Consider the following 21,486-nt stretch of genomic DNA (forward strand, 5'->3'; position numbering starts at 1 on the left):
TTGAATTAATATATAGATTTATATTATGTCGCTCGCCTTCTTGTATCTTGGCCGTTTCGGTGAGGTTGGGGAGGGGGAAATTGCATGTAGGCCTACTGCCCTCCCCACTCTAGCCCTCTGAGTGGGGGGGGGGCGGTCCTATTTTTATGGAGAATCATAGTTTGTGAACAAAATTAGTTGAATATCTATATAATATAAACTACATATTGATATGTGAACTCATTGTATATTATGTCGTACCACACTATAATCTCAAATTTTATCATTAGTAAAATTTAAATGAAAAGGGTTGTACCAGGTGGGAGGGGCGATTCATGCAATCGCCTTTCCCCCATCGGACAAACCAATACTTTTTCTTTTTGTATTACAGTTAGGAAATTACAAAACAAAAATATCTGTCACTAATATAATTTATATATACTATAAATTAAATTCTTATATCGAGTCGCCACACCCCTATTCTTTAATGCCAAATGCAATCTTTAGCAGAAATTATTAAAGGAGCGAGGATTAATCGTTTTCACTCTACCGCCACTCCCATTTCCAGACAGAGTTTATGTAATTTCACATGAATTTATCATAACTATTTTAAGAAAGACTTTGCATTCAAAAAATTAGAATTCAAACGAAATTTTTCAGTATAAGAGTCACGATTGAGATGAGTTCTAAACCCAAATCATTTTTTCATGGTCGCCTTTTTCTAACCTTTACTCAATCTGATATTTTTCTAGTTAAATAAATTTGGGACTATAACTCACAATTTATACTTTGATTTTATTGAATATTATTTATCGAATAATTTTTTTTCGGCAGAGATCCTCAAAGCCAAAATCTAAATATGTGGAGTATCTTATCTTTTCAAGGAACAAATCGGATTTTTTGCAATGTAGCCTATTAAGGGCCTATAAATTCATATTAGAATATTTTTTAAGTACAATATTATTCAAAAGGTCCTTTTTTAATAGTATGAATAATGAGTTTTAGGTCAGGAGAATACGTTTCTTCTGTGAAGTATGCAAAAAAACTCTTTTGGCGGCGGGGCTTCGCCCCGAACTCCATTGATGAATAATGAGCTGCAGATGTCAGAAGAATGCGTTTCTACAGTGAAGAATGCAAGAAAACACTTTTGGCGTCGGGGCTTCGCTCCGAACTCCATTGATAAATAATGAGTTGTAGATGTCAGGAGAATGCGTTTCTACAGTGAAAAAAGCAAGAAAACGCTTTTGTCGTCGGGGCTTCGCCCCGAACCCCACAAGAGAACCTTATAGCGCTCTCCCAGTTGTTTTGTTTTTCACCGAAGGTTGAGAAATGCTGCTTTTTAAAAATTCTCATATATATATATATATATATATATATATATATATATATATATATATATATATATATATATATATATACGCACGTTTATGCATAGGGTTAGGGTTTACTGGGCATTAGGGTTAGGGTTTGGAAAAAAATCGCCCCCCCCCCACTCAAAAGTTCTGGATCCGCCAGTGCCTAGATTATATGTGTATAATATGTTTGACCTATGTATCTTTTTGTCTAAGACTAAAGGGTTAATGTCGCTATGTTTCTTTTTATCAAAGAGTTTATGTCGTACTAAAAGCAGAGTTTAAATATCAAGTTCGTATAAATATTTCAAGTACTAAAGAGCTTAAGTCGGTTTAGTGTTTTTATTGGTCAGTCATCTGATTAAAGAAATATTATGATGTTTTAGAAAGTTAGTTGGTCGAGTGGTCTATGTAGCCAGGGGTATATTACAAAGCTTATGTCATCTGTCTGTGTGTCTGGTAAATATTTTGAACACCCACAACCTTTCTCGGATCAAGTTGAAACTTTGCACAAATATTCATTTCAAAGATAATGGATAAATTAATGAATACAAAAAACAATTAGTCAATTAGTTACTGGTTATAATTTTATGTTTGATACCAACAATCCTTCATTGTGATGTGGCTAAAAATGTAGGATTTTGTCCCCTTAGATAATTGTAGGCTACACTTAATTTCTCACACAACCATTCTCAGATCAGTTGAAACTTTCATCAATTATTTATTGTACCTAACAAAAGTTAACCAATTAGTCAATTAATTATTCGTAATGGATTATTCTGTTTGATGTTAAAATGAGGAAATAACTTCTACATTATTGAGACATATGGCTGTAAATGGAAGCTCATCCCATTAGATATGATTGTTGTTTTTATTCAAGTATTTTTATATTTTGCTTGTTGTTCTTGTGAAAGCTGTGGTGCCGCTACGTGCATTGCAGTTTGAGTATGGCCGTAGAAAATAAATGGATAACAAATCTTTCAACTTTAAATGAATGTGTTTGAGATATGGAAAGTTTAGATTTGGTGGATCTAGAGATTTACTCTTCATTACTTCATGTACTTGATACCAGACTCTATATTCTGGAGTAATACCCATTCCTCATAACTTAAACATTTAATTTAATCTTTTGTTAAAACAGCTGAAAGAGCTTGTAGAGATGGTACTATTGAGACTCTGACGGTAATGCCTTGGACAGAAGCCATGACCAGAGATGAGGTAGTCAACAGAAACATACCTTATGTAGATGTAGTGGTCACTGACAAAGCCTTAGAAAAGAGCCTAATGGACAGGAGCCGTTTATGGTCCAGAAATCTTTACCGCAGCCTTGAAGAATGAAGTCTAAAAGCCATTAAATGGTAGGCACTCTATTACTTCTAAAATGTCATTGAATGGTAGGCACTCTATTACTTCTAAAATGTCATTGAATGGTAGGCACTCTATTACTTCTAAAATGTCATTAAATGGTAGGCACTCTATTACTTCTAAAATGTCATTAAATGGTAGGCACTCTATTACTGCTAAAATGTCATGGAACAATTTCAGGCCAAAAGTTTTAAATGTACAATTACATAATAGAATCAAGTCAAACTGAAAACAAAGTACAGTTTTATTTGTGGGTAGAGCAAGAAGGTTGTAAAAATGTTTTTTTTTTTTCATTTTTCGGATATTCCTTCATAGTTGAAGGGACTCTGGGAATGACTGGGGATAGCAGAATATTAACCTGGTACCATCAAGATGACAAAACTACAGCCCAACACACACTGCACGACCAGGCAGCCCAGGGCCCTTGGCTCATAATACTGGCATGGTGCAAAAACATTTTTTTTTAGTTCTTTTTATGTAGCATCAACTTTGTTATAACTGTCTTGTAGAGCTGAATCTATTGAAGGGATTTTTTTGTTCACAGCAAGCTCCCAGCCCTTCACTGCATCACAAGAAAACACTTGACTTAAATGAAGAAGAGAAAGAGCTGAGTGTTAGTTTAATGTTTTTATACAACTGATTATTGTTCAAAAAAGTAATTATTATAATGAAAATTATGTAAACATGGAAAAAGATTTTATAGTTTCCAACCCATCAGTTTTTTATTGTATACTTTGTTGTTAGTTTTTCTTTATTTCTTGTGATGTCATCACCCTAGATTGAAGGCTTCACACTACAAATAGGCCAAACTTGAAACACAACATAATCCTCCTTTCAATAGAATTCAATAGAAATTAAAGCTCTAATGTCACCAAGGATGTGGTATACATTGCTCTGATACTTTGGATTATTATAATAAACACTTTTATAAATCTATCTAAATGGATTAGAATTAAACATTCAATGATTTAACGTTATATTTTATTAGATTTACAGCTTCATGTTTGATAATGTCACATCTTTGTAAAAAATAGGAAAATGAATGTTTGGTTGTTGACATCCATGATTTACGTTTATTGGATGTGTGCTATTATCAATGTGACTCAAAATTTTGAATATTATAACTGTATTGAAATTCATATGTTTTTGGCATGACTCATTCATCATTTTATACTTTTTATACTTGTCGCCTCAGGACAAATAATGGCAGTCATCAAATTAGTTTGTACATAGTTCTTTTTGACTATATTCATAGGAATTTGCATTTTAGACTATTGACATATTGGTCTCTTCAACAAAATTTATAGATTATTTAATCTTTTTTATTAGGGAATAGGGACCTTGTGGTGTGCCATTCTAGCAAAGGCATTGCAGAGTAGGAATGGTAGGGCTCGGGTTTCCAATGTGGTTTGGAAGGAAGGATCCAAGGGGAGAAATATTTATATATATGAATTGTTTGAATTAACTGCTCCTTGTGGCTAGGAACCCAGATGCAAAAAACAAATATGAAAAAGAAATTCAAAATTCTATCAAAGAAACCTTTTTGTAACTTATAAATAAAAAAGGAATTACTATCATTGGCATTTCATTTTACATGATATTTTACATGTGTATATAGTTATATGATAATCTTACAACTTGCTCATATGTAATTGTGTCATTAGTCACTTTGCTATTAGGTATAAACTTGTAGTTGTATAATTGGCAATGTTTCATGTCTCTAATGTTACATGCTGTGACAATGTTCAGTGTTTTGGAAAACCTCCCAGATTACTAATCTGATTGGGGGCCAGGCTCTCACAGGAGAGGTAACTACACATAAAACAAATGTTTACTTTTGAAGTAGGTTAACAACATTTGTCTGTCAGGGTTTAAAGTTTTAGATTGCAAGAGATTTCAACATAATTATTAGATCTCATGGCAGCCATCCTATATTATGCATTCAGTGTGAATCTTGTTTGTAACCAAATAACAAAGCAGTGGTAGGCCTATATAATATATATATATATATATATATATATATATATATATATATATATATATATATATATATATATATATATATATATATATATATATATAATAGGGCTCACTGTATAGGAGTTCTCCCGTCATCATTGAAGGCACTGCTTTGTAGTCGAAGAAGATGGCGCTAGAGTTAAAATGTTTTGTTTTTAAAAGCTGATTACATTAGGGCAAGGGTAGGCTGGGAGTATATAGTATGTACATATGTATATAGATAGACTTTCATCGCTACATGGTTCAGAACTAAAACTACCTAAACCACTGAAAAAGAAAGTTAGTCAATAAATGAACCTTCTGCCTTAAAAATTATCCTCATATTTATATACCTCAGTACATGTGTAGATAAATACATTTATATATCATTCAATGACAATTGTATTGAATATGACACTTGTATATAATTATTGTATATTCATGTTAATGATTATCTTTGTAGATTTAGATGTACTAATTCAATCTTTTTCTGTCAGATTTAAATCTAGTTTTTTCCATACGAACCTGGAATTGAGGACTCAAAAAAAACATCTTTAACTATTATTTTTTTAGTTATGATGAACTCTGAAATCTAAGAAACTTTACAAAATTTAAATTTATGTCAATTATTTGTAAGTTGCTTTTGCACAAATATTTAGAAACTGCAATCAAAAATTGTTTCTATTTTATTTAGTTCTTGGAATCTATCCTAGGATTTATTTTTTTTAATATGAGATTACAAAAAAAGGTCTGAAGAAAAAAAACAAAAAACTACATGATTTTTTAGAGGGTCATTATTCAGTCTGTATGGATGTTAGACTTTTTTTTCTTGGGTAAGCGACTCACATTTGTTGGAATTGAAAGTTGGCAGGACATGGCTGGAAGGGAGAACAAGAACATTAAAACCAAATTAATTAATACAAAAAAAAACAACAAAAAAACAACTGATATTGTTGAGCTCAACTCCAGGATTAAGTCAGAAAGTTAAGAGTTTCAGTGTTGTATGTTGTGTGTATTAATACTGAAGTCATTCCATTAAAGCTCATCTTAATTTATTTCTTCAATTCAAATGGTCAGCATTAACTCATCAAATATTGTGCATGAATGAATTAATTTTATAGTAGTTATTTTATGTATATATTTATTTATTTTTTTTGCCTTAAGATGTTTGACTGAGGCATTCTGGACATTAAGTATAAGAAACTTACAAATAAATGAATAAATATTAAGTAGTTCTATTTAAATTACTATCTCTATGATTGAAAGTGCACTGAAAAAAAGAAAACATCCAGACCTTTATAAATCTGTTTCAAACATGAATTTAATGTTGAACCATCCTCTAAAATACATTTTTCTGTATTAGTATTTTACTCTGTAGTACACATATTAAAACTGAACTGATTAATGACTATGATTTATTGTATTTATATTTTATAAATAAAGGAATGCAGATGATCTGAATAATGGAAAATGAGTTCTTTTTGTTTATTGTCAATTGTAATAGCAGCCCTTGAAAGGAGAAAAGCTGCTATTAGTTGTGTCTGTCCATCTGTTTGTCATGTTTTCATCTCAAAAACTAGAAAAGATATTGAAAATCAGATTTAATATTTTCCAGCTTGCTAACTTCTGATGCAACTAGTACTTCTAATCTTCTGAAAGCTAATCATTTGTTTTAAAATTAAATATTAAGCTGTTTTTTAATAAAAACTATTAATAGTAAAAAAACAACAACAGGGGAAGCTATATTAAGTGAGAGATTTTTCTGTATTTTTTTATAACATTTATGCAAATAGTTTTGTTATTTTCCAAAATAATGTTTTAAAAAATATTTACATTGTAAAATGATGTGGGTTATTTATAAATGGTCAATGGATCTTATGTGGTGCCCCAACAGTGACTAAGGTGAAGGTAAAATATACCGATTCTATTACACTGATTCTTGGTTATTGAGGGTGGTCCTAAAAACCATCTGCCTCGAGGTAACGAAAGAGGTAACCATTGTGCATGTTTCAACTTTTCACACCACCCTTCATATTTGTCTAGCTCAATTTGAATTGAATGAGATGTGCATTAACTAAATTTTTGTTTCACTTTTAAAAAACTTTCAACATGGACACCTGTCGATTTCACCTGTTTAATGTCTCCTCATTTTCTATGTTTTGAACAAATTTACATTTGAAATAATGAACTAAAAAATTGACTCTAAGAAACACAAGAAAAAATGAATCACTACACTGAACAGACAAAGAAGAAAGTGTGACATGAATATAAATAAATTGCACATAAGTTAGTCCTTCTAAGAACATTGATAAACACTCTATCAATGTCCAGCCCCACACAAAACTGAATGAACAGATGAGTCAATAGTTGAAATCAAAACATCCAAATGAAGTAAGAGAAAAAAAAAGATCTTAGCTTAGATATTTATATCATCACAAAACATAATCTTGGTCAAATTTACACATTCTATTATATATATTTAATAGCATCTGATTAAAGCTAACTATAGAGCTTTTATATAGGATTCATTCATTTTAAAACCATTCTTCAAGTTCAGTTACCATCATTACATTACAGTAACATTCAGAAAATGTTTACAACACTTTTAAAATATGTACACCAATCTGATAGACTAATTTATACCTCACTTCTTTGGGGCAAAATAGAAATAAACAATTTGACGCTTCTAAACAAATTATACATATTTTAATTTTCCTTGCTACAATATTTACTGAATAAAAAAAACATTTTGGATAAGAATTTTGATTTGAATGTAAATTGACATAGACTTAAAGAAAATTAGCATAGATTTTCACATTTAAGGGTTCTAGAAAACCAATGTTTGTGAGCTGACTATGTACTAGGACAAACAGAATCTTTGGAATCTCAATTTGATTGTGCAAAGATTTACTAGGATTTGAATAATTCCTCAAGTGTTAAACAGTATTTATTGCTTTAACAGTAAAGAATAGTAAAAGAAATAGAAGCTAATTTTGATGAAATATTTTATATTGCTCTACACCTAATATGTCAATTCTCTAAAAGAAAAAGAAAAAAAAAACACACCCAGAATCAGAAAACTATTTGTTGAAACTCAAAACATAGTAGAGATAATATGTTTCTCATACAAATACTTTCTATCATTTGCTCAGCATTGCCACAACAAAGACATCAATAAGCAAATAATTTTTCACAGAGTGAAACAGACGTGAAGAAAATTAAAGATTATTCTTTTTAAGTGGCTGGCATTCTGAGTTTCTAAACCTGAATTTTGAGACACATTCTTCTCACTAGCGAAAGAGATAGGAATGTATTGAGGTGTAATAATACACTCAGGGCTGATGAATATTTTAGCCTAAGAGTTTCGATAGTTTTACATTTAAAGTACCAGTACCATAATATCGGTAGTTATAAAAAAAATTCAAATCAATAGTATGATTTTTTTTTCTTTTCTTTGGTAATCTGCCACATCCAATGAGTGCTTTAACTTTCTGATCAAATAAATGATTAACTTCCCTTTATACTTGTTCAGATGAGGAAATGCAGAATTAAGATCTAGTTTTTCAAGGAATGACTATGGACAGGCAGAGGGGTTAATAAGAACAAAGGGATGAGATCACTGGATGTGCACACAACAGCTAATATCTCTCTTGAATGGACCAGATGGATTTAGACAACTGCAAATATCTCTCTTGAATGGACCGGATGGATTTAGACAACTGCAAATATCTCTCTTGAATGGACCAGATGGATTTAGACAACTGCAAATATCTCTCTTGAATGGACCAGATGGATTTAGACAACAGCAAATATCTCTCTGAGTGGAAATGTGATTTGACTCCTTATTAGCCCCCTCACTTCATGCTGGGGTTTACGTCACTAAAGTATGGATGCTGGAGGCTGTCTTCAGCTGATAAACGGTTCGGGGGAAAACAAACCAACAGTTTCTGTTTGGAAAAACAAAAATGGAGTAAAACAAATAAAAATTTATGAAATACAAGGTTTCTAAAATGATATCTGGGTTTTCCTCTGAAATATACTTAGAGTGTTTGAATACATGTTTAAGAATCCTGTTTAACTGTGACAACCAACCAAGTTAGAAATGAGGTGAGCAATTATTATTTTTAAAAAAGAAATTGTCACAAATTCAGAGCTCCTGGTTGATTGTGATTATGCTACAATTATTTTAAATGTTTAACAATTATAATAAATAAAAAAATTATTGATACACACAAACAATTACTTGAGATTGTATTATTTTAAAAATGTATATTTCTATTAAAATTAAAATATAATTTACTCTGCATTGTCATACCAAAATGTTTAGATGGAATGATGCAATGGATCTAACATAAACCAAAATTTAATCAGAAAATAGTTATAAGGTTTACGAAGCAGGACGTTTTGGCACAGCCGTTTTGGGGTGATAGTCATTTTCAAATTGTTTTGATCACATTATTTATGTTCATTATAATATTTCTTGAAACAAGACTGAGACATATCTATGTTTTGTATGTGTGTTTGTGTCTAACATATTTGTCATGTAGAGAACAAGAGATATTTGTGTACATTATTTTGGTTTTTGTAATTATTGTTAAATCACATGATAACATACGCATGTCTTTTAATATTATCCAAATAAAAATAAAACAATGATAGAAAAAATTGATGCAATTTGAGGTGGAAACAAAAATCATTTGTTTAATTTATAGTACCTTCCACTACAAAAAGGAGGGGAAACAGATGAATGTCATTATGTGCGTCTTGCACAGCTCATATTTAGTTTATGGCGGGGGAAGTATGTTAATATCATGGTCCCAGGATGAAATCTAACCTTTCATACTTTGTATATTTTATAAGTTTCTAATGTTTCCTCAGAATTAAGAATTATAGAATCCTAATACAAACCTCCCATAGGGTGGTGGGGGATTGCCGCAAGAAGGGTTTGAACCGCATATCTAGAGGCAATACCACATGACCAGGCAAACATCCATAGCTCACACTATGTCCATTAATCAATGTGATATATCATTAATTGCATGTATATTCGTATTTGTGTTTCACATCATTTTCTTATTACTTTGGCTTGTGCATGTTTGTTTATTGAGTGGAACACTTTTATTTTCAAAAATATTTGTTGAAGTAATTACACTAATTTACAAACGAAAATAAAGTGAAACAATGAAAAAATAATCAATGCCATTTTCCATTTACACAAAAAAAAAAAAAAAAAAAAAAAGAGAGTTATTTAATTTAATTAACTTAAGGCAGGGGTTCTCAACCTGTGGGTCGCAACCCCTTTGGGGGTCGATTGACGATTTGCCAGGGGTCGTCTAAGACCATCGAAAATATGGATTGTTATTGTCTACTCTTCTATTGCTGTATGTGTGTAAGGGGGGGGGGTGTCGCGGCAAAGTGAGGAATTGTAAAAAGGGGTCGCCGAGCTTAAAAGGTTGAGAACCGCTGACTTAAGGTATATGCTCGGTGTAAGTCTTTTCTTCAGTTTGTTTGCCTTTATCTACACCAAGAGAAGTTGTGTCCCCCAAATCACCATTACCTAAAAATTTTTTTTTTCAACTAAAATCTATCTTTTAAAGGTTTTGTAGCTTTTATGGACATTAAACTAAACTAATATCAAAACTTAAAAAAAATGGCTTTTGGAAATATAAATCAAAGGATGTAATCCTGTGCGCTTGGCATAATTCACATAAAATTTAGGGGGAGAGAAGGAAGCATGTCATTACTGTAGCCTCAGGTAGGAATTATATATTCACGAAATAATAAAAACCTTTGTCAAAAAACAATTCAGTGGCTGGGGATAGAATTCATGCTATATATACAATAATTTATTATATTGAAATAAACTTAATAATAAAAGCTACATGTTTTGTAAATTATAGTCAGAATATGTCACACCAAAACATCCCCTGCGCCAAAACAGCTCATGCCAAATGTCACATACCGATAGGTTTAATAGATGATTTTGAAAAGTTTAGGTATTAATAAGACAATGGATGCCATGTCATTACACTTTTCTAGAGCATATGATGCAGTTCTTACTTAGGCCTACTGAAAAATGTGTACTAAATAAGAAATGAAGAAAACAAAAAGGAATATAAATGGTTATGAGACAATTTAAGAGTTAGAAAAAAAAAAGGATACAATAAATAATCTCAAAATATGTGAGCAACTATTCACTAATCAAAAGAATTTACCTGCAACAAATCTCTGCCTTTAGAATTGAGTTTTGGAACAACCTGTTGCCATGTGGTACTCACATGATACATAGGAAATGGCTGCAAGCAAACATAACAAAGAATAGTTTAGAAAAGGGAGGTAATATTGCAAAATATTTCAACAATGCACAATCACTTCTAAGGGATATTTTTAAAATGGCAGACTGTTTTGGTATGAATGCTGAGCAGTACCATTGATCAACAGTGCAGAACTGTACAGTGTGATTGTAAAGTGGTGTGGTGTGAATGAAGACCTGTACAGTGTGATTGTAAAGTGGTGTGGTGTGAATGAAGAGCAGTAAATGAAGAGCAGTAAATTGGTTGCTGAATGGAAATGTTGGTAGAAGACAAACAGATGCCTGAGAGGATTGATGTAAATTTTGTTTATTTAATTTCACTGTCATCCTTTGAAATAAAACTATTTGAAAAAATCAATCTCATTTCTGTTATTGAATGAATTACTGCAGTGTTTCCCAAACTGTGTTCTGCTGAATCCTAGTGTTCAGCAAGGCCTGAATTGGTGTTCCACAAGCTACTGGAATAATTAACTAGTAGGCCACCATGTAAATTAATCTCTCTAAAAAATAAGCAAAGGTTTGCACTAAATACTCAGTTCCATTAATGAGATATGGAGACAAGCTAAGCTAGACATTTGTTTTTTTTGCAAGACATAATTTCTAATAAAATATATAAGAGACATAGGCCTAAATGTTTCTCAGTTACTAGTTGTATAGTTACAATAAGTAAAGATTATTTTTAATCTTTAGGAGTGTACTTAGTAAATAATTATGTTCCTGTATCCTTTAAAAACTATTAGTCTACTTTAAGAAATAGCTCAACTTAAAAGTGTGAACATATACAAGAATACTACTAAAGAGTGTGTACCACTGCAACTATATAAGTGTCAAGGACATATTTGGAAATGATAAGATTTTGGGAAATTCAATAACAGTGCATGGGAAATAAAATAACAGTGCATAAGAAAGTAAGAGTACAGTACCCCTTTCATACCTTGCAATATCTATAGGCAGATGATATTAAGGTCATCTATTTCTTTAGCTGATGATTAGTGAGGGTATTATGTTGCCAGCACAACTAATGTCAGGCACCCATTGAGTTGGGTGGACTCAGGGACATCCTAAAAATCCTAAAGTTTAAAGTTCATATCTTCACAGTTTTGAACCAGGGACCCTCTCAGTTAAGAAGTCACATACCTTACCACTTAGCTACCATGCCCCAATAGCAGGGCATTCATTGCTAAATTTAATTAGCTTATAAAGGAAAACTGAACTAATCTAGAGTCATAAGATAAATTATAAATTAAAAACAGCTAAGCTTAATGAGTCTATATCTACGTGTGTATCATACTAACCCTGTAGTTAGGCAGAAGTGCCATATTTGGCCAGGTTTCTTCAGTTGGGGTGCCTAAGAGTCTAAAAAAAATATTGAGTTTTGAAAGAATGTACATGATCCTTTGAAATAGTAATACAATTACATTTTTAAGTACATTATTTTTTTCAAAATAAAATAAATTTACTTGAAAATTCTTTTTAGCTGGTCATCGTCATCATTGCCAGGGAATAGTGGCCGCCCAGCATTCGCCAGCTCTGTGGTTTAACAAACATCTACATTAATGAATAGCTTTGGTGAGAAATAGAATGCAATTAAATAAGACAATATAATTACATTTTTTTAATTTTAAAAATCTTTTTTCTTTCTTAAAACAATATTATTTAACTTATTTTTATGCATTTTTCATATTTATTTTTAAATGTAACTCTGGTCTTAATTATCAACCTTTTTACTACTTGGATCATATTTGTATTTTTTTTTCACAATCATTTTTTTTGGTCCTCTTAAAGGAAGTTTCTTTTGAGTTCTCCCTAATACAATCAGAGGTCAAGACAGGTTTAGAAATGCTCAGACTCTAGGCAATATTATAGCATCTGAGATGGCATTACTTGTAATATTAAGGAAAAAGTAGCCCTAGTATATAAAAAAAGCAAGGTTGAAGTACATACATACAGTCAAATATAATAAAATAAATGAAACTAATTGAGAATATTTCATAACTCCCATTATTCCACTAGAATAGAATGCCATATAAATGTTGTTTTAGAAATCTTGCTAACTATTCAAGGAAAAAAAGCACTGACCTGCAAAAATGCAGCCAGCTGACCACATGTCTATAGAAGTTGAATACATTTTAGCACCAAATAAGACATCGGGTGGGCGATACCACAGAGTGACGACCTGGTAAGAAATTATTTTATTTTTAACTATTTAAATTCATTTCAAAAAGCGAAATATTTCTTTCAATAGAAGTATCAAGCATCTTTCTCTTTTTATTGGCTTAATTTATTTTTAAACTTATCACTGCAATCCTTTCACAATTAATTTTTTTTTTATTCTTCTAGCTATTCTTTTTTTTTTTCATAACTAACCTCTGCAGAATAAAATCTGACAGGAAAGCCAAAAGCTCGAGCAAGCCCAAAGTCTCCAAGCTTCAATTCCCCATTCTTGTTATGAAATGGGATGCAAATATATTAGTTCATGAAAATATAAAGGCTTTAAAATTGAAAATAAAAGACACATCTCATGTAGAACAACTTATCTAATACTATTAAATATTATATAAAAAAAAAAGATATCTACAAAAAAAATACATTTGTAATATCTTCAAATTTTTTTAATTGCAAAGAAATAGTTTTATATGCTTTAATTCTAAGGAAAGCAAAAATGTCTTGTTATTCTACAAAATTATTGAAAGAAGCAGCTTTTACTGCTATGATAGGAATATAGAAAAGTTATAACTAAACAATATGGGGTGTGGTGGCAAAGTGGCAAGGAGCTAGGCTTCCAAACCAAGGTTACCAAGGTTCGAATCTTGTTGAGGCTGGGATTTTGAATTTCAGGATTTTTAGGATGTTCCTGAGTCCAGCCAACTCTAATAGGTATCAGACACTAGTTTGGCCACACGACACACTGCTTATTAACCATTGGCCAAAGAAACAGATGTACTTAATATCATTTACCCCAAGGTCCTGAAGGGGTACTTTACTTTACTTCTTTATTTTAAAAAATATCAATTGCTACTAAGCAAATGATCTTTGCTGACCTTGTTAATTAAAAGATTTTGAGGCTTCAGATCTCGGTGTAGAACATTATTACTGTGACAAAATGCTATTCCTCTTAGCAACTGGCACATGAAAGACTGAATGAAGAATTGAAAGTACATTTTATATAAACCAATATTTAGACCTAGAATTATTAAGACTTTGCTTAAACAACAAATAAGAGATTAGATGTGTGTAACATAATATACGTAATATGAAAAAATTGCAGGAAAAAAAAACAACTATATACTTTCAAAAACGAAACCAAAACATGCTAGATCAAACGTAAAAAAAAAATGTTAAGGTCACAGGGCTTCTAGCAGACAAAAACAAAAAGAGAAAAGTCATATACAAAGAAAGCTAATGGGGTTGTAATGTATCTGATGATGTTGTGTTTGATAAAACAAAGTTTGACTTTCCACAATAAAAAAAAAACCCATTAAAAAATACTTTTTTAAAGAAACAAAGCTTACATTAAGCATTGTTGTATCAATTAATTTGGATCAGCCATGTATTTAACTCTTTCTCTCCATAATTATTTTCCTTGTTCCAAAAGTACTATTTGTTTTGCTCATTTGTATTTCACTATCCTGTTATGATTAAACTTCAATAACTTTTTTGTTTGTCATCAGAAAATGTTAGATTTGGAACTGAATTAATGGAGAATGCATGCTCTTTTTACAAACACAAATTAATATTTATAAATCTAAAAATTTAATTATTTTCATGTATGACTAATCAACATTGGCATCGTCAATTAGGAGAGAAAGAGTTTAATTTGTAATAGATCTAGACTAAGAATATTAAATCTGTGTGATTAAAAATATTTTTAACAATAGTTTTTGTTTAGTGCAATTCATGCATTTTGCTTTCTCAATACGCTTGTCTTGAGAAGTAGGAAAGGGGTAGGGGGAGAAAGAAGGGGGTATTTGAGGGATCGCTTTTTGAATGCACTTATAATAAAAAAGGATAAAGTCCCCTCTACCCAATACACTAACCAATCTGCCAGCAAATCGCTTATTAGAACAGAAGGTTTATAGTTACCTACTGTTAGCTTCAAACTTAAAAGCGGCGACCTAGTAAGTATAAAGAGGGCTAATTCAACTAATGCCACCACATCAGTTGAGTACAATTACTTTCCCTACTTCGAGATATCAAACAAAATAATTAATTAACTAATTGGTTAATTTTCTTTTTATATTTTTTTGGTTTTGTCAGGAAAAAGAAATAATTGTGCAAAATTTCAGCTTGATCCGAAATTAGGTGAGGGAGAAATAATGTATACAAACATTTTACCAGACAGACAAAGTGAGTTGATGTAAGCTTTGTAAAACAGAAGAGCTGTAAGAGGAGAAAGGACAAGTTTCAAGGATAAATAAGCTTGACCGGGAGAGGCTAGTGTTAAGGGCTAAAGGGAGACAAACCTCCTTCCTATAGTCTAGAAATAAGAGCTAGTTATTGATGACATAAGAAGGCTGTTACATTATAAATGGTTGTTTGTTGTTTGTTTTTTTCACTGTTGTATGTTATCATAAATGTTATTTTACTAAAAAAAAATTGAATTAGTTAATGACCTTCACAACATCTGGGTCTATTTCTCCATTGCAGGCATCAAAATACTTCTTGAGGTCTTGATCACAGTACTCAAAGACAAGAGTCAACTTTCTTTCACTATGTACAACATCATGGAGTCTGAAATAGAGCCAAGACAAATTATAGCAAACTGAACACTAATGTCAGTGAATGTATTAGTCTGGCATGTTTATCATACACTTTTGATATTTTATACAAGAGAACATTTTAACAAAAAGTGATTTTTAAGAAATATATAGAAAGACACCCCCCCCCCCTTTTTTTTTTGGCTTCATTTCTTCATAGTTGTTAATGACTCATGAAGTGTATTAGAAGACAACTACTATAACTATCTCAAGTTGTCCAGAAGTGGGTGATTTCTGTCCATTAAGGCTAGAACTGAATGCTACAAAAGCTTGTTTGTTCCTTACTCTGTCAGGCTGTATCAGCGCTACTAGTTGACTAGAGAAAATGATAATGATACCTGTGTGTAGTCAATCAATGAACTTCTTTCTATGTGTGTTGTGTCTGTTCTCTTTTCTGGAATGTTGTTTTTAATTTTTAAAAAAACAGTCCTTGTTTTCACAATAAATTTCCAGTAAAGATCAATAAAACATTCTTAGACTAAAATTAATCACCAATTTGTGTAATTGAAGTGTTTTTGTAGACAATTTTTCCATAACATGCTGAAAACTTGAAAAATAGCTCATAAAGTCCAGGAGGCTAAAATAAACAAAGTTTTCCCACTGGACAAAATCTCAATATTTCTAACAAAGGGCAAGAGAAAATGTTGGAGTCAATTTACTTTTTTTTTTTTTTTTCAATAAATTCAAGATCAAAAGTGATGATCTAACTCCATCTATTCATTTCAGTAATTAGCACCAACATATTTCTCTTATATTTTATAAAGTGTTTCTAAATCTCACAAATGTTGGTGATCAACTTTATGCATCTGTTGATGTGATTTGTTTTCTGTTCATCCTATTTGAACCCCTTGTATTCTTTGTGAGTTTTAAAAACAAATCTCCATTCGATAAAAGAGAGACACTGACCTTATGTAACAATGTTTTAAAGAGTTGTCTCATTACCTGACAACATTTTTATGCTTTAATTCTTTTAACAAGCAAATTTCTCTTAAAGCTGAACTAGGGACACCCTGTAAAAAAAAATCAACAGATTATAAAAATAACTATAAAAATAACTAATGTATTTGATTCATTATTGGCTCAAAAAAAAAAAAAAAAAAATATCAGAAAGCAAATTATAAAACTCACACCAAACAAAGAATAAACAAGGTTACAAAAGACAGTTTGTGTGGAAACACAAACTCAAAATCAGCCCCCGAAGTGGTCCACCCAGGCAGGCTTCAATATTTTCAGAAAGAACATCCAAATGAAATTATTTGAAAGACAAATGAGAGATAAGAATGGAGAAAGAAGGTTAACAGATCTTGTGTAGTGCCCCAACGGTCCAGCAGATCAAAGGATAGGTGAAAGTGAATGTAAAGTTAGATGTGAAACTGGCCTAACTAGTTCCCCTTTCAGACCTTGTGGTCTATAGGGCAGATGAAGTAAAGTTCATCTGTTTTTGTGGCCGACGGTTAACGAGGGTGTCATGTAGCCAGCACAACGACCAACCGCCTTTACTTTTCCCCAACTAATGTCAGGTACCCTTTTCAGCTGAGTGGACTCAGAGGTGCCCAAAGATTCCAAAGTTAAAAATCCCAGTCTTCACCAGGATTCGAACCCGGGACCCCCGGTTTGGAAGCCAAGCGCTTTACCGCTCAGCCACCGCGCCTCCCCTGGCCTAACTGATGTCTTATAATTGATCTAATTTTTTGAAAAGGCTCTAAATCCTCAAAAATACATTTTAGAAGATCATACAATAAATAAAGTTCAGGAAAATGAAGTTTATAAGATTACTATTCGTTTTAAATTAGGTCTAACTTATAATGCATACTAATAAGCTTTTTCTCTTTAAAAAAATACTTGCATAACTGATTATAAAAAAAGATTTTTCGCTTTCAAAAAAAAAAAAAAGTAGCCGTTGCATCAGAACTTTGAACGATCTAAAATATTGTGATGTCCGATTTTCAATATCTTTTCTAGTTTACGAGATCTAAACGGGACGGACGGACAGACATTTCACACAAAACTAATAGCGTCTTTTCCCCTTTCGGGGGCCGCTAAAAAAGAACAAAATATTTTTTAAAAATGCTACAAATGAGATTATAATTAGCTAAACTACAGAAAGAAATTGACTAATGACAAATGTTAAGAGGCTTATATATACTATGTTAAATTATTTTGCCAATTAATTGTACATATAGCATTAATAAATGACCATAATAATAACAATAATAATAATCTCTTAATTAGCATCCATAAGAAGATTCTGGTTGAATGACAAAGGGCAGTAATGCTGCAGACCTAACAGATCACCAGAAAATCCCTCAATGGACACTGTTAAAGGGACTACAATGAATTTTGTTTCTCTTTAACAAAGCTCAACTCCCTGACAGTTCCAGAGAATGAATATTAGTTCATTTCTATATTAATAATAATATTAATTTAATCATTTTGTTGAGCAACACGATTAATTAGTCTCTTAACACTGTTAAAGATCTGTACATATGTTGAGAAGAATAAATAAGTCATATTTTTTACCCGCAATTTAAGAAACATTAATAAATGCAGACAGAAAATAAAGACTTATCTTGCTAAGCAAATAGATGAATATAAAATTATTGCTTTCAAAGACAGTTTCCATCATTGCTTCAATCAGTAATGAACAAGAAGCAGCATAAAAACAGAGACGGCTTTCCATTCTAATTCACTATTTTAAACAGATCAAAAAGACCAGAGGAACTTTCACAAAACATTCATGCCACTTTTTTAAATAGATCTCCAGCTAGCAGGGAGTAAGCTTACTTATTTACTTACAGTAATAAATATATATATAACTAGTAAATTATTTTCAAAACATACCTCATCATCATCATCCAGTCTTACACGTTTTAATGCTACTATTTCTAAGGTTTCACGATTTTTTGCTTTGAAAACTGTACCATATGTGCCTATAAAATACAAAAGCATTATAAAGAAAGAAAAAATATATAGGCGATACCCATGGCAGAAGTGAAAATAAGACTTAAATCAACATTAAATTATCACAATTTACACATCATGACGGCCCTTGCAAAGTGATATTATATAAGAAATATAATCCTTTAAAATATCTTCATTTTAGTATGCTCTAAATCAGGGGTTCTCAGCCTGTGGGTCGCGACCCCCTTGTGGGTCGATTGATGATTTGCCAGGGGTCGACTAAAACCATCGAAAATATGGATTGTTATTGTCTATTCTTCTGTTGCTGTATGTGTGTGTGTGTGTGGGGGGGGGGGGGGGTCGCGGCAGAGTTGGGGATTGTAAAAAAGGGGTCGCCGAGTTTAAAAGGTTGAGAACCGCTGCTCTAAATGGTTTAACAGCAAAAAAAAATAAATAAACTTTGCTTAGAAATACTTTAAATTATTTTTTTATTAATTTGTTTTTCATATTTATTAGAACACTAATTTATGTCAAAGTAGTTTTAGATTTACCTTCTCCAATTTTCTCAAGTTTTTCATATTTCTGCATCTTGAAAAAAAAAATTAATCAATTAATGGTGTATCGTGACAATATATATTTGTGATTTACTGATTATAAGTCTAATAAAATAAGTTATTATATTTTTTTCAATATAAAATATTAAATAAAGAACAATGTAAGTTTAAAAAAAAACAGTTAAGGCGGAAAACAGATTGATCTTTCAACATTCTACTTTTAGGACCATTTTTTTGACTAATTTCAAAAAAATAATTTTGAATTTAATTAATAAAATGAATGAATTAGTCAGAGTTTTAGAGATCTATTCTATCATCTAGAATCTAAGTTTTTTAAAGTTAAAGTAAATCTAGAATAATCTAGAATCTAGATCTAGTAGATGATCATGATGAGTAGATCATTGATGATAGAATAATCTAGATCTAAAGACAGTCTTTACTAAAGTAAATCTAGACTCTAGATTCTATTATTATATATATTCTATAATATATATATAATAGTTTATTTAATTCTGACATTACATGAATTCGGACATTCGCTGTTTTTTGTGGTCATTAAATAATTATTTTAATATATATATGTATTATAAAACTAGCGCGCTGTATAATGTGCTTGTCCATTTTCCAATGATTCTGACCCAATTTCCTTCCATTTAGCTGTCTTTTTATGTAAGAAAAACAAATTTCAAATTGTTGTTTTTTCCTATGTTACCTGGATGACTTTAACTCTTCCTAGAGTTAAGACTATATTTTTTGATTGGCTAAGTCTATACTAATGAGCCCGGCAATATTTATTCTGTTTTTGGAGCTAATTTATTTGATTCATAAGCCAAGTTTTCTAATTCCATACCAAAAAAAATTAATACGGTGTCCGAATTAAATTACGATTTTCTTACCAAAATTTATTTCGGACAGCCAGTTTTGGACATCAATAAAAATGATCTTATATTATATTTGTTCGTTTGTTGTTTTTTTTAATAATGGGCAAATGTTTGGAGTGAGCTTGGTACATTGAATGAAGTTAAATGCTTAGATCTAGACCTACTAGATAGATCAAAATTTATATAGAGAGAATATAGAGGATTCAGTTAGGCAAGAATGGCTATCGTAACCTGTAGGGGCCTACTATACTACAAAAGATCATCTGTATTAGAAATTTATTAAATTAATAAACAAAAAAAAACACAAACATTCAACACACATCTAATCATGCAAACCCCAAACATTCAACACACATAAAATAAACAAACATAAAGTAAGTCTAAAAGTCGGTGCAGAAATCACTATCCCAGTGACCTAATTTTGGTAGAATAAGTGTGTTCATATTTTAATTTTTGTGTTCGTATTTATGCATAGTCTAGTTTGAAAACATCATAATGATTTCATGTGAGTATTGTGAGGGGCTATGCCTGGGGATCTTAAAATTTAAATAATGTAATGTTAATATAGAATTAAAATCTGAGTTTATTGATGCCTAAATATAGAGTATAGAGACTGTCCGAAATAAATTATGGTGTCTGGAATCAAATAATGTGGGTCAAATGTGTCCGAATTAAATAAAAACATACGGCCTCTTTGACCTTAATTCCTTAAAATATTTAATAACAAATAGTTATAGATATCTAGTCTATTACTCTATTATACTATTTATAGTTAGTTAAGTTAGGGGAACAAATATAAGTAGTCATCCTTAAGTCTTAAGTTATTCTCCTTTAACTGACTTTAACTAAAGAAGATTTTGATTATACTTATACGTCATTTTCTTTTCTATGTCAAACCATTGTTACGATTGTAAAATAATGCGCTGTCAAAGTCAAACTTTCAAATTTGGGTCTATAGGTGTCCGAATAGCATAGTTATAAACTACTCTGACTCTAGCTCTAGATGTAGAATCTACCTAGATTTAGGCTAGATCTAATTAAAATTAAATATAATTTTAATACTTAATTTACTTCTATAAAGCCCCCAATCCCTTAATTAACTTTGGATGTTACAATAATGGTTCTAGAACTCGACTGTTCTAGATAGGTCTTGAGTCTATATATCTAGATCTAGAATCTAGAGAGTCTAGATATAGATCTAGTCTAGAGTCTAGATCTAGATAGAACTATTTATCGAAAACACGTACTGTAAAGATAAACAAAGGAAATAGAATCGTAAGCTATCGTTACGTTATTTGTATAAGCTTTAGGCATGTAAATTACATGTAACAAACAATAGGTATGTAGAGTCTAGATCTACATTAATTTTTTTAATGAGAGACAATG

The 21,486-nt window shown here is 31.1% G+C and overlaps 2 protein-coding genes across 4 annotated transcripts in view; one reads left to right on the forward strand and one right to left on the reverse strand.

Annotated features, from left to right (window-relative positions):
* The window catches only part of LOC106059306 (uncharacterized), a 23,241-nt gene extending 17,083 nt beyond the window's left edge, over nt 1-6,158 (forward strand). For both annotated transcript variants that reach the window (XM_056006240.1, XM_056006246.1), the window contains exons 7-8: nt 2,473-2,689; nt 3,241-6,158. In XM_056006240.1, the coding sequence (XP_055862215.1) occupies nt 2,473-2,669 (197 nt within the window). In that variant the 3' untranslated portion in view covers nt 2,670-2,689; nt 3,241-6,158. The remainder of the gene's footprint in view (nt 1-2,472; nt 2,690-3,240) is intronic.
* LOC106076847 (cyclin-dependent kinase 5-like) lies at nt 2,923-21,348 on the reverse strand. Of its 2 annotated transcripts, none has more exons than XM_056006277.1 (12): nt 21,172-21,348; nt 19,217-19,253; nt 18,606-18,694; nt 16,707-16,774; nt 15,621-15,738; nt 14,049-14,144; nt 13,375-13,449; nt 13,087-13,183; nt 12,468-12,537; nt 12,303-12,363; nt 10,910-10,990; nt 2,923-3,281 (listed from the first exon to the last, which is right to left on the reverse strand). In XM_056006277.1, the coding sequence occupies exons 2-12, from the start codon at nt 19,251-19,253 to the stop codon at nt 3,264-3,266; spliced, it is 810 nt and encodes a 269-aa protein (XP_055862252.1). In that variant the 5' UTR covers nt 21,172-21,348; the 3' UTR covers nt 2,923-3,263. The 2 variants fall into 2 exon arrangements, with proteins under 2 accessions (XP_055862252.1, XP_055862247.1); XM_056006272.1 differs by lacking the exon at nt 2,923-3,281 and adding an exon at nt 6,815-8,641 and having other exon boundaries at nt 21,172-21,347.
* Between the last annotated feature and the right edge of the window lie 138 nt (nt 21,349-21,486).

The sequence above is a fragment of the Biomphalaria glabrata genome, chromosome 1 (genome assembly GCF_947242115.1).
Source record: "Biomphalaria glabrata chromosome 1, xgBioGlab47.1, whole genome shotgun sequence".
Taxonomy (NCBI): Eukaryota; Metazoa; Mollusca; class Gastropoda; family Planorbidae; genus Biomphalaria; species Biomphalaria glabrata.